Raw genomic sequence first — 16,171 nt, 5'->3', positions numbered from 1 at the left:
AAAACACTACGCTGAGGGGAAGGAAGAAGAACCAAATACAGAAATTAAACACAACCTGATTGATAGGTTTCGGGGATCTGCACATTGAAGCTTGAACTCTCAACACTCGCATTCCGTACAGTGACAAAGTAAATACAGAGAAACTGTTCCCAGTAGCAGGAGGATCAGAACCTGATGATCCACCATCCAGGTGATTGACAATAACAGCCAGAGGCTACCTGAGGAAACAGTTTTTACTCAGTGAGTTGTTGTGATCTGGAATGCACTGCCTGAAAGACTAATGGAGGCAGATTCAATAGCAACATTCAGAAGAGAATTGGGCAAATTCCTTCAGGGGGAAGCTGGGGAGAAAATAAAATGACAGAGGGATGTGCTGAACAAGCGGTCAAGTGCTAGACCTTCCAAAAACACACTCAATGGAGTGAATGTCACATTTTTCAATGTTTTTGTAAAAGATGCATGTCTAAAATTAACAAGGCTGAAATGGATAACATTGCTCACTAAAGTCATTGATGTGCTAATTGACACCTTCAAATAAGTTATAAATATGTCACAAAAAGTTCGAATTTAGCTGGCTGTCCCCTAAGCCCTGGAATTCCTTCCCTGAACATCTGTGCTCCTCTATCCCCCTTAAAGTGTGCTCCTTAAAGTCTGTCTCTTTGACCAAGCTCCTGTGATACAATGGTTTTGGTATAATATAAACACAAGACTATGGCATGGATTTACATTTTGGTGGGTGGTTCCTTGTTTAAAATCAGAGAAGTGTACAGCACAGAAACTGACCCTTTGATCCAACTCATCCTTGCTGACCAGATATCCTAAATTAATCTAGTCCCAATTGCCAGCATTTTGCCCATATCCCTCCAAACCCTTCCAACTCATATACCCATCCAGATGCTTCTTAAATGCTGCAATTGTACCATCCTCTACCACTTCCTCTGGCAGCTCATTCCATATACGCACCACCCTCTGTGTGAGAAAGTTGCCCCTTAGGATCCTTTTAAATCTTTCCACTCTCACCTTAAACCTATGTCCTCGAGTTTTATAGTCCCCTACTCTCGAGAAAGTGCACACAGAATTGTTACCGTGCAGACAGAGGGCATTCAGCCCACCACATCTGCACTGGCTCTATTATCTCGCACCAATCTCCTGTCTTTTTCCCATGTTGGTCTACACTATTTCTATCCAAATAACTAATGGCCTTCTTGTTAGCCTCAGTTGAACCTGCCTCCACTATATTTCCAGGCAGTGCATTCCACACCCTAACTACTCGCTGGGTGAAAAAGATTTCGATCAGATTATCTTTGCTACTTTTGCACATCACTTTAGCCCTCATTCCTGTTCTTTTTACGAGCAGGAACTGTTTCTCCCTATCTGGGTTGTGAAGCCTGATTATGATTTTATTAATTCTATGCCCCCTCATTGTTTTTTTTAATGAATGGGAACAGCCTCTCCCTCTCTGCCCAGACTGCTCATGATTTTAAAAGCCTTTATCCACTCTCTTCTCGTCTTCAACCTTTCTTCATCGCTGACATTTCTTATTTATGGAACAATTCTTGTTAATCACTTCTGCACGTACTCAAATGCATTCACATCATTCCCATAATGTGACTTCCACAACTGGACACAGCCCTCCAGCTGAGGTCTAGAATCAGAATTAGGTTTGATTGTCATATGTACTCAAGTACAGGGACACAGGAGTACAGTACAAAGTCACCATTTCCGGTGTCATCCTGGGTACCTATAACAAAATCTTAGGCATAAAGCAGAAAATTAAAGAAATAAGTTAAAAATTCAAGGCATGTATGGATATGGACCAAGGGCAGGCAGAAGGGATTAATTTAGTTTGGTGTCATGTTGTGGGCCGAAGGGCCTGTTTCTGTTCCCAGCACCAAGCAGAAAAATAAGGAAAGAGCAATTGTTTTTACAAGTTCAGTGTCACCTCTTGCCCTTGTAGCCGGTGCTCCTTTTGATAAAATTGAAGCCGCTGTAATCTCTATTTATTGCTTTTCCCCACTGTTGTGCTACCTTCAATGGTCTCTGCACGTGTACACCTGGGTCCCTCTGCTCCTGCATCCCCTTTAGAATTGTCCCACTGTTTCTAACACCAGCATTGAACATTTTGTCATGATGGAAATAGCCAGTTCTTCCACTTTGCTGTGCTTTACACTCTTGACTTCTTTTGAAATTTCTGAAGCAAAAATGCTTCTCGGTTTCCGAGGACTACATTCAATGCTGGAAACATGCAGAATTTGACTCTGAGAATCAACACACTAATTGCGGAAAAAATAAAGTTCAACCAATCTGTTTGCTTTCCCATTGCCTGAAGGTGTGTGGATAGGCTTGTAAATTCCTAATCAATTAAACAGTGACCTATGACCTGGCCTGGAGGGAAGTGGCCTCCTATTAAATACCTCCGACCACAGCTACACTAAATAGGCAGAGGGTTCATCATCAATATTCCCCAGATTAAAACAAGAAAGGGACCTACTACGTTTGCTGGCATTGTTCCCTCGAATGGCTTTGACTGGCCTTACAAGATTCCCTTTACAAATCTTTATTGAAATTACTCAGGTCTTTAGTCAATCCCTGTGGAGTCTGAAAGCCCCAATCTAATTGCACAACACTAAGACCAGCTTGATGTCATGGGAAAGCCCTGCAGCTTTGAAAGGCTAAAATCTCTGACCATCTGCTCACCATGCCAATGAGCAAACAATGGAACCAAAGAGAAAGAGAGGAGAAATGGCACTCAGTACCTGGGATTCTTTTAATTATCAGTTTAGTGAAACCGTCAGCATGTGGGGCACAGCTGAAAGGCAGGGCTTGGAGTACCTGCTCCCAGAGTGACTGTTTTTTCTAAATAAGTAGGAAGTACCCATCAATCACATTCACATTTAATTATCTCGATGCTTATTTACCGAAAGTGTAATCCTGCTGTACGCAATCAGCCACAAAAGAAATCCCAAGTTGACTTGGAGACAAGGATCTAGTTGTGATTTGTATTAAACAAAGAGGTAGATAAAGCAGCATTGGGCACAAAGCTGGTCACCATAGGCTACGTTTGGGTACGTTATCGGATTTGTTAACAGCTGCGGTTATTTCCGTAGTTGCTGAAACAGGGCAGTGTGTGGGTTATTCCTTGCAAGATGGAACTTAGCTCATCACTTTACTTGAGAGTTCCAAAGTGACAGTACTCGAGGTGATTCCAGAGTGTGATCTCCCAATCCCATGAACTTCAAACTGAAGCCCGGCACGGTCTGGTGCCAAGGCCCAGTGCAGACTGGAGACCAGGTACCAGTGTGCTCTGGGGTGAAAGACCGTGTCTCTGAGTTCTTATTTCTGTAATTCTGGACTTTCTATTTCTCTGTTTTCTAAGATCTTGTAACTGAAGAAGTTGTACTGAGGTATTTTTGTACCTAAGATGGTGCTGCAAGTGGCGACTTGTAAACTTTTCACTGTCACTCATTTGAGTACATGGACAATAAAGCTAATTTTAATTCATCAACACTGTCTGTGGCTCTTGAACTGATTGAATCCCAGAATCTTAAAATGTAAGGCAAATACCTTAACTCCCATGTTCTTGGCAATTAATCGCTACCAAAGACATGCTTTTATAATAATATAAGTGCATTAAATATATCACACAATGAACAAAATGTTCTGAGTTATATAGTTTCACGTTTTACAGAGGAGTAACTGGAAAGTTAGTTCCAGCGTACTGGCTTAAAGAAATATTTGGATCAAGATTTCAAGCCCTGAGTTTTGTTTAGGCCCCTGTACAGGTTGGATATTGATAACACAATATGGTGTGGTGTTTGGTTAGTTTGGACAGCTGGTTTGTGACACAGAATGATTGACAATGATGCAGGTTCAATTCCCACACTAGCTGGGGTTCCCATGAAGGACTCTCCTTCTCAACATCTCCCCTCAGCTGAGGTGTGGTGACCACCCCCCCCCCACCCCCCAGGATAACCCACCACTAGTTGTCTCTCTGTAATAATTGTAATTAATTGTTATGGTACTGTAGGTTAAGTTCGAAGACTGGAATTCAAGACCCCTCCTGGCATTTGTGATATTTAACTTTAGCTTATTAATAAATCTCAAATAAAAATCTGCTCTCAGTCAAGATGCAACAACTATAAGCATAAGACCATAAGACATAGGAGCAGGAATTAGGCCATCCAGCCCATCGAGTCTGCTCCACCATTCAATCATGGTTGATAAGTTTCTTAAACCCATTCTCCCACTTTCTCCCTGTAATCCTTGACAAGCAAGAACCTATCTATCCCAGTCTTAAATACACTCAATGACCTGGCCTCCACAGCCTTCTGTGGCAGTAAATTCCATCGATTCTCCACTCTCTGGCTGAAGAAGTTTCTCCTTCCTTCCCTTCTAAAGGGTCTTCCCTTTACTCTAAGGCTGTGCCCGCGGGTCCGAGCAATGGAAACATCTTCCCAACATCCACTTTGTCCAGGCCAGTCACCATTCTGTAAATTTCAATTAGATCCCCTGTACCCCCCAGTCCTTCTGAACTCCATCCAGTGTAGACCCGGAGTCCTCAAACGTTCCTCCTCTGTTAAGCTTTTCATTCCTGGGAGCATTCTCGTGAACCTCTGCTGAACATGCTCCAGGCGCAGTACATCCTTCCTGAGATATGGGATTGCGGGAAAAAACTCTCATCTGGTTCACAAAGGTACTTCAGAGAAGGAAACCTACCATCCCTATGCAGTTTTTGCTGATCTGTAACCACGACACAGTGGTTCGTACTATCAAGTTACTCAGTTGTTTCTCAAGAGCAAGTCGGGGTCGGTTATAAATGCTGACCTTGCTCGCAATACCAACATTCTGAGACTGATTTTAAAATCCCTGCACTGTAAATGGAATAGTACACTGCAAATTAAAAGCTTGTTTAGAATACTATTGATAGTCTGTTCAAGTTTCTAATGCTCTGTGCTGCAGATAATCTGTTGTCAAGCAGATGTTATGTATGGAAAAACACACAAAAAGTGGGTAATGTGCAATGAGTCGCACAGTTATAGGAAGGATATTATCAAGATGGAGCGGGTTCAGAAGAGATTTACCAGGATGTTACCTTGGGGAAGGAAATCTGCCATCCCTACCTGATCTGACCTATACGTGACACACCACAATGACGCTGAACTGAAATGGCCTGAGTTTAAGGGAAATTAAAGATGGGCAACAAATACTGGCTACTCAGTGACAGCCACATCCTCTGGAAAGAACAGCAAAAATAAAACTCTGGTTTTGCAGGGCTACCGTGAATATACTTGTCAGCCGTTCCATTGTACCTGTGTTGTGTACCTGTGTCGCGTACCTGTGTTGCGTACCTGTGTTCAGTTAACAGGATTGTTCTTGGAAGCACTGTTCCCACACCAAGACATAAACACCTCCAGGTGGACAAATCCCCCTTTCAGGGATTCTTTAAAACTGAGTCCATCGTGGTGACTGATGGCACTCGTTATGATGCTACTTTGAATGGGGTGATCTTAGTTCAGGTCTAAACCAAACAGATGGTGGGATGGATGTTTCAACAGGTAGCTGCCTTTGGGGATAGAACTAACTTTCATCTACTCTACTTTCCACTTTACCTCATATTTTTTCCTGAAAATCATCCTTCTCTTCATTTAAATCTTTCCCTACCTTGCTTCCTCTATAGATTTCACAAATCATACCACTGGTGTGGACTGGGTCTCTTGCTATCTTCTGAGTTTATATTCTGATACACAATGATTCTAGTTAACAGGTTCAAAAATCCTCAAACTTTTGTCTATGCTCAAATAATCTAATCCCCTTCCCTACTGATCTGCGCAGCCAATCTTACTGCCTACTGATTAACTCTGTTTTAGAGATAGAGTGGCTCATTGCAAGGATTAGTCCAACAATCCTCTTAAAAATAAGACAGAATTCCGCAGGCTTACAGCAGAACAATAACTTCCCGACTGACCCTTGTGCCAGACGAGTGAGACTGAATGAGGTTGAAATTAATCTTTTGCTTCGTGAAAGCTCTGCTGGGGTGTTGGATGCTGGAATACATTGCTGCACAATCTCAGGCACACACAGAGGGGCTGATTTTCATCTTCGTAACGGGGAAAGATCGAGAACTCCGAGTATCAGAGATCGTTCAGCCCATCTTGCATATACCAGCTCGCTGAGAGAAGTGAAAATTGCCATTTTCCCAGAGGCTCATTAGAGATGAGCTTAACCCGAGGGTCACCAGACCTCAGGGGAGGGACATGCCAGAAAATCAACTCTCACTGGAGGCAACATTTGCATTGCAAGCCAGCTGACCAGCCAACTCAGCTATCCACCCCCCAACAATTCACCTCTTGCCAACTCTTCCTGTAACCCTGCACTTCTTCCATTTCCTTCCATTGGTAACCCAATTCCTTCTTCAAAGTCTCAATTGAATGTGCCTCCGCTGCACTCTCAGACTATGCATTCGAGACCTGAACCACTCACGGTGTGAAGAGATCTTTCCTCATGTCACCTTTGCTTCTTTTGTCAACTCCTTGAAATCTATTGCAAGGTTTTTATTAAGAGTCATAGGGATGTACAGCATGGAAACAGACCCTTTGGTCCAACCCGTCCATGCCGACCAGATATCCCAACCCAATCTAGTCCCACCTGCCAGCACTTGGCCCATATCCCTCCAAACCCTTCCTATTCATATACCCATCCAAATGCCTCTTAAATGCTGCAGCTCAGATCCTCCAACCCTGGCAACATCCTTGTAAATCTTTTCTGAACCCTTTCAAGTTTCACAACATCTTTCCGATAGGAAGGAGACCAGAATCGCACGCAATATTCTAACAGTGGCCTAACCAATGTCCTGTACAGCCACAACATGACCTCCCAACTCCTGTACTCAATACTCTGACCAATAAATTTGTCTGGAAAAGATTGGCCCTGCTGTTCTTTCATCACTGGGCCTGGGACTGAAATGGCTCAGAGTCTAGCAAGGGACAATGATCATCTGTACTGACAACAGTGGGCTACACTGAAATCGAAGCAGTCTCCATATGCCTCAATGCTTTGAGTAAAGGTGTAGTGCACACAGGAGGTACAGTTTCCCACGCTGGGTGCAAGTGGGAAACTGAGTGCTTTTTAAAAAAATGTGCAAGTTCACATTTCCACTCAGAAATTTCCATCCCATTTTCCACTCTCCCTTGCCTCAATCCCCCAAACCCACACTAATCCCCCTCCCTCTGCTCCAATCTAACAAATGTCCCAAAATCGAGCCAAGCATCCCAATCCCACAAGCAAACCTCCAGGTCCTAACACACCCCTCACCCTCACAGCCCCTCGTGATACACAGCAACACACCATCAGGCTCTTAAAATCATTTCTTGGGTGTCATGATTTGGAGACTTCGGTGTTGGACTGGGGTGGACAAAGTTAAAAATCACACAACACCAGGTTATAGTCCAACAGGTTTAATCGGAAGCACTAGCTTTCGGAGCGATGCTCCTTCATCAGGTGGTTATCTTATTCTCCGTTGGACTATAACCTGGTGTTGTGTGATTTTTAACTTTCTCAGGCGTGTCCACCAGTTTTCAGTTAGTTCCACAGAAAGGCCCAAATATTTCTCAGTTCCCCCACTAGCTCCAAGCTTCTCAGTGTTTCGAAAATGTTGCAGTTTTTCTTATCTCTATTCAAGTTGACAATTTTGCAGTTCTCCTCCTTTTCTCTATCTGGTAGCATTTTGTCCATTGCGTTAAACTGTTTGTGTTCCTTTGCAACTTACTGCTCCCAGCTACACTGAAGAAACCAAATGAAAATGGGAAAAGTCACTGGTTAGGTATCAGGAGGGAGATCAGTAAGGGGCCGGGGTGGAGCTGGTGGTGCTGGGGCACATGTGGGGTGTGAAGAGACAATGGGTAGGGGTGAGGAGAGGAACCAGTGCAGGTTTCAAAAGGTGAGAGTGCAACTGCTGAGGAGAATCTTAAGATGACGCAAATATTTTACAAGGTCATGGGGGCTCAGGGAAGTGAAATGGAGATTGATGGGTGACGGCTTTTCCAGACACACTGGGTGGAAAGAGTGGATACCGGACCCAGTAGGACAGATTGGATGAGTAGCCTAAGGATTGACAAGTGCCAGGGTAACCTGGGTCAAGAGCATTGAGGTATTTCTAAAAGGAGGTCACATATGAGCTTACAAACTAGGCGCAGAGGAACAGGCCATTCAGCCCCTCCGTCATTCACTAGTATTGTGGCTGATCTGACTGTGGCTCTGATTTCACTCTCCCGCCGACTCCCTTGTTGCTCATTATGAGATGAACATCCTGGGAGACGGTGAGGCAGGGAGGTGGGCGGAAGGATGGTGTGGATCAGCAGGCAAATAGCTGGGACCCTGGCCGCAGTGCGGCTCAGGTAACTTAGTGAAGCCAGCAATCCAGACGGGCAACTTGGACGGAGATGATGTGATGGATGAGGGAGCCCTGTGAATGGCTGTGCAACGTAACCCAGGTGGGCCGAGATGCAAAAATGAATCCGTTTGTAAAACCCTCTCAAATAAAAACAGAAAATGCTGGAGAAACTCAGCAGGTCTGGCAGCGTCTCTGGAGACAGAAACGTTTTGAGTCCAGTGGCTCTTCTTTGTCCCTTTTAAGAGTGAAAAGGACTCCTTACCCTCTGACTGAGCTTGAGAGTTATCCATTTCCACTCCTTCTGTTTGGCTACAAGGCTGGGTTGGCATTTCATTGTCTTCAGATTGATCTGGAAAGTAAACTTCTTTGTAAAACTGAGAAGAAAAACATTTCATTTTTTGAAATTCTAAGCAAGACCACATCATGTCGCGTGGCACTTCAGTAATAATGCAATAGCAAAAAAACAATTCCTGGAGATAGCTGTGTTCCAATAGTGACGCCTGTGAATGGGAAATGCATATTTCAAAGGAGTTTGAACACAGCCCGATTCAGCCTGATCCTAACTGGAAAATCTTTTGCACCACGCAAGTGGAGGTAATGGGATGCTCTCTTCAACGTCTGAATTTCTTCACTTAACAAACAGGTGACCATGAATGACTTTGGGAAGACTGAAGACTGGTTATGTCTTTGGACTACACTATTCCTGATGCCCCGACCTACAAACTGGACAGGAGTTCAAATCCTGTCAATGGCAGCTGGCGAATTAAAGCAGCCTGTAAAATAAATCTGGAATAAACACTAGTATTGGGTAAAAATGACCATGAAGTGGTTGGATTGGCTCACTAATGTCTTGCATGCAAGGAAATTCACGGCCTTACCCAATCAGGTCTATAGGTGACTCCAGGCCCATACCAACACAGTTGTCTCTGAATTAAGATAGCCAGGCAAGTAATTCAGTTATTATCAAGGTCAGGGATTATCACCACCTACACAAGGGCAATTGGGATGAGCAATAAACTCCTGCCCTTATCAGCAATGCCCACATCCAGTAGGAGACAGAGAGAATAATCACTGCAAAAGGTATTCACCATCTCCAGCATTTGCTACTGCCTTTGGTTTTGCTAAATGTGTGCATTCTCACCTTCAATTTGGCTATCCATGTACACATCACTTGGTTTAGAGTCATCATCTTGACTTTCCAAGGGCACTGCTGAAACAAAGCACAACATCGAACAACGGTCAGATACAGAATCACTTCCTCAACACGGCTGAACAGTTTAATGAGTTCAATTGCTTGGAATCTGTTTACATTTGGGTGAATTTTAAAAACTCTTTCATGGGATGTAGCCATTGCTAACAGGGCCAGCATTTACTGCACATCCTAATTGCCCTCAAGAAGGTGGGGGAGAGCAACCTTCCAAACTTTTGGAGCCTATGTGCAACAGATACACCCATAACATGGGAGGGAGTTCCTGGATTTTAATTCAGTGACAGTGAAGGGACGGTAATATATTTCCAATGGTGAGTGACTCGGAGGGGAACCTTAAGGGGGTGGTGGTCCCGTGTATCTGCTGCCCTTATCCTTCTAGATGGTAGTGATCACAGGTTTGGAGGGTGCTGTCAGAGGAGCCTTAGTGGGTTGTGGGAGTACATCTTGTCTGTCCAACCACTGTTTTCTCTCTCTCTCTAAGTTCTTTATCTAAGTTTGCCCACTCGCTCCCACCCCACATCATCAACATAAATATCAGCTTTTCATAACTGCCATCAGTTCCGTCGAAGGGTCACTGTGCTCAAAATGCTAACTCTGTTTCTCTCACTACAGATGCTGCCAGACCTGTTGAGTTTCTCTAGCAATTTTGGTTTGTCTTTCAGATTTCCAGCGCCTGCAGTTCTTTATTTTTTTCGAGTGATTTTATTTTATGAGCTGGTGCAGTGCTGCCATTCATGCTCCTTTCTATACTGGGCCTGTTTAGCTGAAAGTGGGAGGTGATGAATCACTATTGAGTCTTAATAAGAAGAGGTTCTTGTCTTAACACCGAGATGTAGTTTTATTGTACAACAGCAATAGGTACAAATTAAATTGGCCAGTTAGACCTAATTACTAAGACTATCAGGAGACAGAGCAGAAGTGGGTACTGCAGATGCTGGAGACTAGAGTGGTGCTGGAAGCGCACAGCAGGTCAGGCAGCATCCGAGGAGCAGGAAAATTGATGTTTTGGGTAAGAGTGTTTCATCAGGAATCAAGAGAATCTCTATCAGGAGACAGATGACAGATCTGACCCCCATTGGGATAACATAGACAATAGGAGTAGGAGCAGAAATGGGCCATTCAGCCCTTCGAGTCTGACCCAGCATCCAATATGATCATGGTTGATCATCCAACTCATTATCCTCTTCCCACTCTCTCTCAGTAGATTCCTCAATTCTCTTCCTTTGATTGCGTCATCAGTACAGCTGGGCCTAATGCCACCATGAGCCCTATCAGATCCATTACCTTCTGCACCAGGATCCACCTGAGAAGGGGCAAACGAGGCCTCAATTTAATGTCTCTCCCCAAATAGCAGCCCCTGACAGTGTGGCACTCACCTCAGTACTGACTGCAGTGCTTTTGTGCTCAAGTGTCTAGGGTGAAAAGGCCTGGGATTTACACACTGGGGAGTTACCCACTGAGCTGCAGTTGGCATGGTTACCACACAGACTTCAAAGAAACCATTAAAAATTCCCTGTAACTCTCCTCACTCTGTTTAATCACCATGGAAGCCAAGCCTTCCAGTATGAAAAGGCAGTGTGATTTTGGAGAAGATTTGTAGCTCAGGTTGAGGTTCAGGTTGTAAATTTGCTCACTGAGCTGGAAGGTTTATTCTCAGACGTTCCGTCACCATGCTAGGTAACATCATCAGTGAGCCTCCAGTGAAGAGCTGGTGTTCTTTCCCACTTTCTATTTATGTTTCTATTTATGTTTCTTTTTTCCTAAGAGATTGGTAAATGGGGTCCAAATCGATGTGTTTATTGATGGAGTTTTGGATTGAATGCCAGGTCTCTAGGAATTTCCTTGTGTGTCTCTGTTTAACCTGGCATAGGACGGATATGTTGTCCCAGTTCGCCTGTATGCAAGGATACTAGTGATAGTGTATCATATCTTTTGGTGGCTAGTTGGTGTTTGCGTTTCCTGTTGGCTAGTTTTCTGACTGTCTGTCCTATTTAGTGTTTGTTACAGTCCTTGCAGGGTATTTTGTAAATGACATTTGTTTTGCTGGTTGTTCATATAGGGTCCTTTAGGTTCATCAGCTGTTGTTTAAGTGTATTGTTAGATGATACCACCCCACCTTACGAGACCAAGACACGTAAATAGAAAGCGGGACATGCCACCAGCCCTTCACCGGAGGCTCACTGATGATGTTACCTAGCATGGTGACGAAACATCTGAAAACAAACCTTCCAGATCAGCGAGCAAACTTAAAACTTGAAAAGGCGATATTCTAAATATTATATCTACTTCAACTGACTCTTCTCCAAGAATCATTTTATCAACGCAATGTTCAAAAAGCCCTTACAAGGTGAACCAGTACATTTTTCGTCTTCTTTCTTTTTCAGTGAATTTTCTGCTTGACCATCAGGGGTTTCTTCTGTGGAAACTAGAACATGGAAAGAAAAGTAAATATTGTTAAAGTCTGAAAAATAATAGGCATAATGATAATGGACGCCAAACTGATTCACGCTAATGTTGTATTCATTCACAGGGATGCGGCCAGGCCAGCATTTATTGCCCATCCCTAATTGCCCAGAGGACAGTTGAGAGTCAACCACGTTGCAGTGGGTCTGGAGTCACGTGTAGGCCAGACCGGGTAAAAATGGCAGTTTCCTTCCCTAAAAGACATTAGTGAACCAGATGGGTTTTTCCTAACAATAGTTTCATTGTCATCTTTAAACTCTTATTGACAGATTTTTAAAATTCAATTCACATTCCATCATCTGCCTTGGTGGTATTTGGACCTGGACACGCTGGATCATTAACTGGGTCACTCTAGGAGCAGTGTGGCAGTAATACCTCTAGGCCATCGCCTTCCCTTGCTCACTACTAAACACAGTAAAATGGAAGAAGACATTTTCATGAAAGTAAACTTTACTTCAGAGCATTTTGGTCACTATGCTGAGAAAATGATTTTGCCATTTTGACTTGCTTAGAAATATGGTGAAATATTGTTAAAGACAGGAACTCCCTAGTCATTCAGTTGAACAAACCTGGGCCTTTGTGCCTGAAAGGCCAGGTTAGCTCTTAGTACATCAGAATAACTCAGACGTGGAACCTGTGATCACTTGGAAAAGCTGACTAGCAGTAGCATAGAGTCACTCAATGAGAAGTTGGATAAACACAGGAGTGAGAAAAGGTACAAGCAGAGAGTGAGATGGTGTTGGGTGGAAGAGGATGCATGTGCAGTATAAATGCTTGCATGGATCCGTTGGGCTGAATGGCCTGTTTCTACGCTGAAGACTTAATGTGGTTCTCTGTAAATCAATAATGGCAGAGTCATCTTTCTGAAGCAGCTTTTTCAAAAATTTGGATTGTACAAGTGACTAAACATTTTTGATTTTTGTTGTGACACTTTACAAACACATGCAAAAGCTCAGGTGGACGAAAAAAGCGGAAAGTCATGCAGTTTATGAACATGGGCACAGACTGGTTGGGCTGAGTGACTTGTCTTTGCACTGAATTTTCATTCATGGGATGTGGACTGCACATGCAAGAACAGCATTCATTGCCCGTCCCTAATTGCCCTTTGACTGAATAGTTTCTGAGGCCATAACAGAGGATGGTTAAGATTCAACCCCATTGCTGTGCATCTAGAGCCACAAGTAGGCCAGACCAGTTAAGGAAGGCAGGAAATCTTTCCTCAAAGGCTATTTATGAATGAAACTTGACAGAAAGAGGCACTTGTCTTAATAATGAGATCTAAACACCATTCCTCTCGTTTGTCCCCATAGGTTCAGTCCCATATGAACTACTCCCTTCCCAGCCATCCATCTTCAAACATTTTCACTTCTCATTAGCATCCTACTCAGCCATTAGCTCTCTCCTTGTTTATCATCAGCAGCAATTTCTTTGTTTGCCTGTCCCTTTTCTTTCTCTGTCTCTGTCCCTGGGCACTATCCCCATGTACTCTATTCTGCTACCCTCCTGCTCCCCCAACACAATCCATCATCTGTAGAATTATCACCTGCCCCCAGCTATTTTCAGTTCTGGTGAAGGATCACTGGATTCAAACCATTCACTCTGTTTCTCTCTCCTCAGATGCTGCCAGACCTGCATCTGCTGCATTTTTGGTTTTTGTTTCAGATTTCCAGCAGCTGAGGGTCTTTCTTTCCGTATTGAAATAGTTGTTTGGTCATACAGAATTGAGTATTGCTACAAAAGGCACATTTGGTTGAAGCTTTTCATTTTGCCCTCATCAGGACATCTCACAAGAATACCAATTCAAGAGGCAAACTATCAACAATAATATTACATGACAGGAGATCGATGAACTTGTTCAATTTATGAACTGAGCAGCTGAGTTCCATCTGAATGGCACCACGTATGCCTTATTAGGTGGTGTTGCCATGGAATCCCTGCTCCACCCAGTTCTCACAAACTTAGAGTCACACAGCATGGAAACAGGCCCTTTGGTCCAACTCATCCATGTTGACCACATTTCCCAATCTAAACCAGTCCCACTTGCCTTTTTTTGGCACATCCAAACCTTTCCTATTCATATATCCCTGTCTAAATATCTTTTAAATGTTGTCACTCTACCTGCATCTACCAGTTCCTCTGGCAGCTTATTTCACACACAAATTACCCTTGGTGTGAAAAAGTTGCCCTTCAGGTCCCTTTTAAATCTTTCTCCTCCCACCTTAATGGTGTTGGAGAGACTGTTAGGTCTGAAGGCTGATAAGTCCCCGGGAACTGATGGTCTGCATCCCAGGGTACTGAAAGAGGTGGCTCTAGAAATCGTGGACACATTGGTAATCATTTTCCAATGTTCTATTGATTCGGGATCAGTTCCTGTGGATTGGAGGGTGGCAAATGTTGTCCCACTTTCCAAGAAGGGAGGGAGAGAGAAAACAGAGAATTATAGACTGGTTAGCCTGACGTCAGTGGTGGAAAGATGCTGGAGTCTAGGTTAGAGTGGTGCTGGGAAAGCACAGCAGGTCAGGCAGCATCCGAGGAGCAGAAAAATCGACGTTTCGGGCAAAAGCCCTTCATCAGGACTGAAGGCAGGGAGCCTCCGGGGTGGAGAGATAAATGGGGGTGGGGTGGGGCTGGGAGAAGGTAGCAAAGAGTACAATAGGTGGATGGGAGTGGGGATAAAGGTGATAGGTCAGAGGGGAGGGTGGAGCAGAAAGGTGGAAAGGATGAGAGTTGTGCTGAGCTCGAAGGTTGGAACTGGGGTAAGGTGGGGGAAAATTGAGAAACAAACTTGTAAGGAGACCTCAGCCATCTGTAAGAATAATAAAGTGGTTAAGGTAGGGGATTTTAACTTTCCAAACATAGACTGGGATTGCCATAGTATTAAGGGTTTAGATGGAGAGGAATTTGTTAAGTGTGTACAAGACAATTTTCTGATTCAAAATGAGGATGTACCTACTACAGAAGGCGCAAAACATGACCTGTTCTCGGGAAATAAGGCAGGGCAGGTGACTGAGGTGTCAGTGGGGGAGCACTTTGGGGTCAGTGACCATAATTCTATTAGTTTTAAAATAGTGATGGAAAAGGATAGACCAGATCTAAAAGTTGAAGTTCCAAATTGGAGGAAGAGAAATTTTGACGGTATTAGGCAAGAACTTTCAAGCTGATTGGGGGCAGTTGTTCGCAGGTAAAGGGACAGCTGGAAAATGGGAAGTCTTCAGAAAAGAGATAACGAGAATCCAGAGACAGTATATTCCTGTCAGGGGTGAAAGGAAAGGCTGGTAGGTATAGGGAACGCTGGATGACTGGAGAAATTGAGGGTTTGGTGAGGAAAAAGAAGGAAGCATATGTCAGGTATAGACAAGACAGATTGAGTGAATCCTTAGAAGAGTATAAAGGAAGTAGGAGTACAGTTAAGAGAGAAATCAGGAGGGCAAAAAGGGGACATGAGATAGCTTTGGCAAATAGAATTAAGGAGAATCGAAAGGGTTTCTACAAATACATGAAGGACAAAATAGTAACTAAGGAGAGCACACCAAACACCTGGTCTGCAGCTTCAGGCATTGCTGAGGGAACAAAATAAGATTTCAAAGGATGATACCCATCCCTCGGGCGGCCTTTGTGTGGAGCCGCAGGAGATGGGGCAGATACTAAACGAGTATTTTGCATCAGTATTTACTGTGGAAAAGGACGTGGAAGATATAGAATGTAGGGAAATAGATGGTGACATCTTAAAAAATGTCCATATTACAGAGGAGGAAGTTCTGGATGTCTTGAAACGCATAAAAGTGGATAAATCCCCAGGACCTGTTCAGGTGTACCCAAGAACTCTGTGGGAAGCTAGGGAAGTGATTGCTAGGCCTCTTGCTGAGATATTTGTATCAACGATAGTCATAGGTGAGGTGCCGGAAGACTGAAGGTTGGATAATGTGGTCCCACTGTTTAAGAAGGGCAGTAAAGACAAGCCAGGGAACTATAGACCAATGAGCCTGACGTCGGTGATGGGCAAGTTGTTGGAGGGAATCCTGAGGGACAGGACGTATATGTATTTGGAAAGGCAAGGACTGATTAGGGATAGTCAACATGGTTTTGTGCATGGGAAATCATGTCTCACA

General features: G+C 43.8%; 1 protein-coding gene across 4 annotated transcripts in view; it reads right to left on the bottom strand.

Annotated features, from left to right (window-relative positions):
* Window positions 1–16,171, bottom strand: part of LOC122553102 (ADP-ribose glycohydrolase MACROD1-like) — a 918,032-nt gene that overhangs the window by 17,646 nt on the left and 884,215 nt on the right. Inside the window, exons 12-14 of one of the 4 annotated variants that reach the window (XM_043696642.1) lie at window positions 11,944–12,024; window positions 9,531–9,596; window positions 8,652–8,738 (exon numbers count right to left, since the gene is read on the bottom strand). In XM_043696642.1, the coding sequence (XP_043552577.1) occupies window positions 8,652–8,738; window positions 9,531–9,596; window positions 11,944–12,024 (234 nt within the window). Of the gene's footprint in view, window positions 1–8,651; window positions 8,739–9,530; window positions 9,600–11,943; window positions 12,025–16,171 lie in introns of all 4 variants that reach the window. The other 3 variants (XM_043696643.1, XM_043696644.1, XM_043696641.1) reach the window with 3 other exon arrangements.

The sequence above is a fragment of the Chiloscyllium plagiosum genome, chromosome 9, assembly GCF_004010195.1.
Source record: "Chiloscyllium plagiosum isolate BGI_BamShark_2017 chromosome 9, ASM401019v2, whole genome shotgun sequence".
Lineage (NCBI taxonomy): Eukaryota > Metazoa > Chordata > Chondrichthyes > Orectolobiformes > Hemiscylliidae > Chiloscyllium > Chiloscyllium plagiosum.
This window is presented reverse-complemented; position numbering and strand designations above follow the sequence as displayed.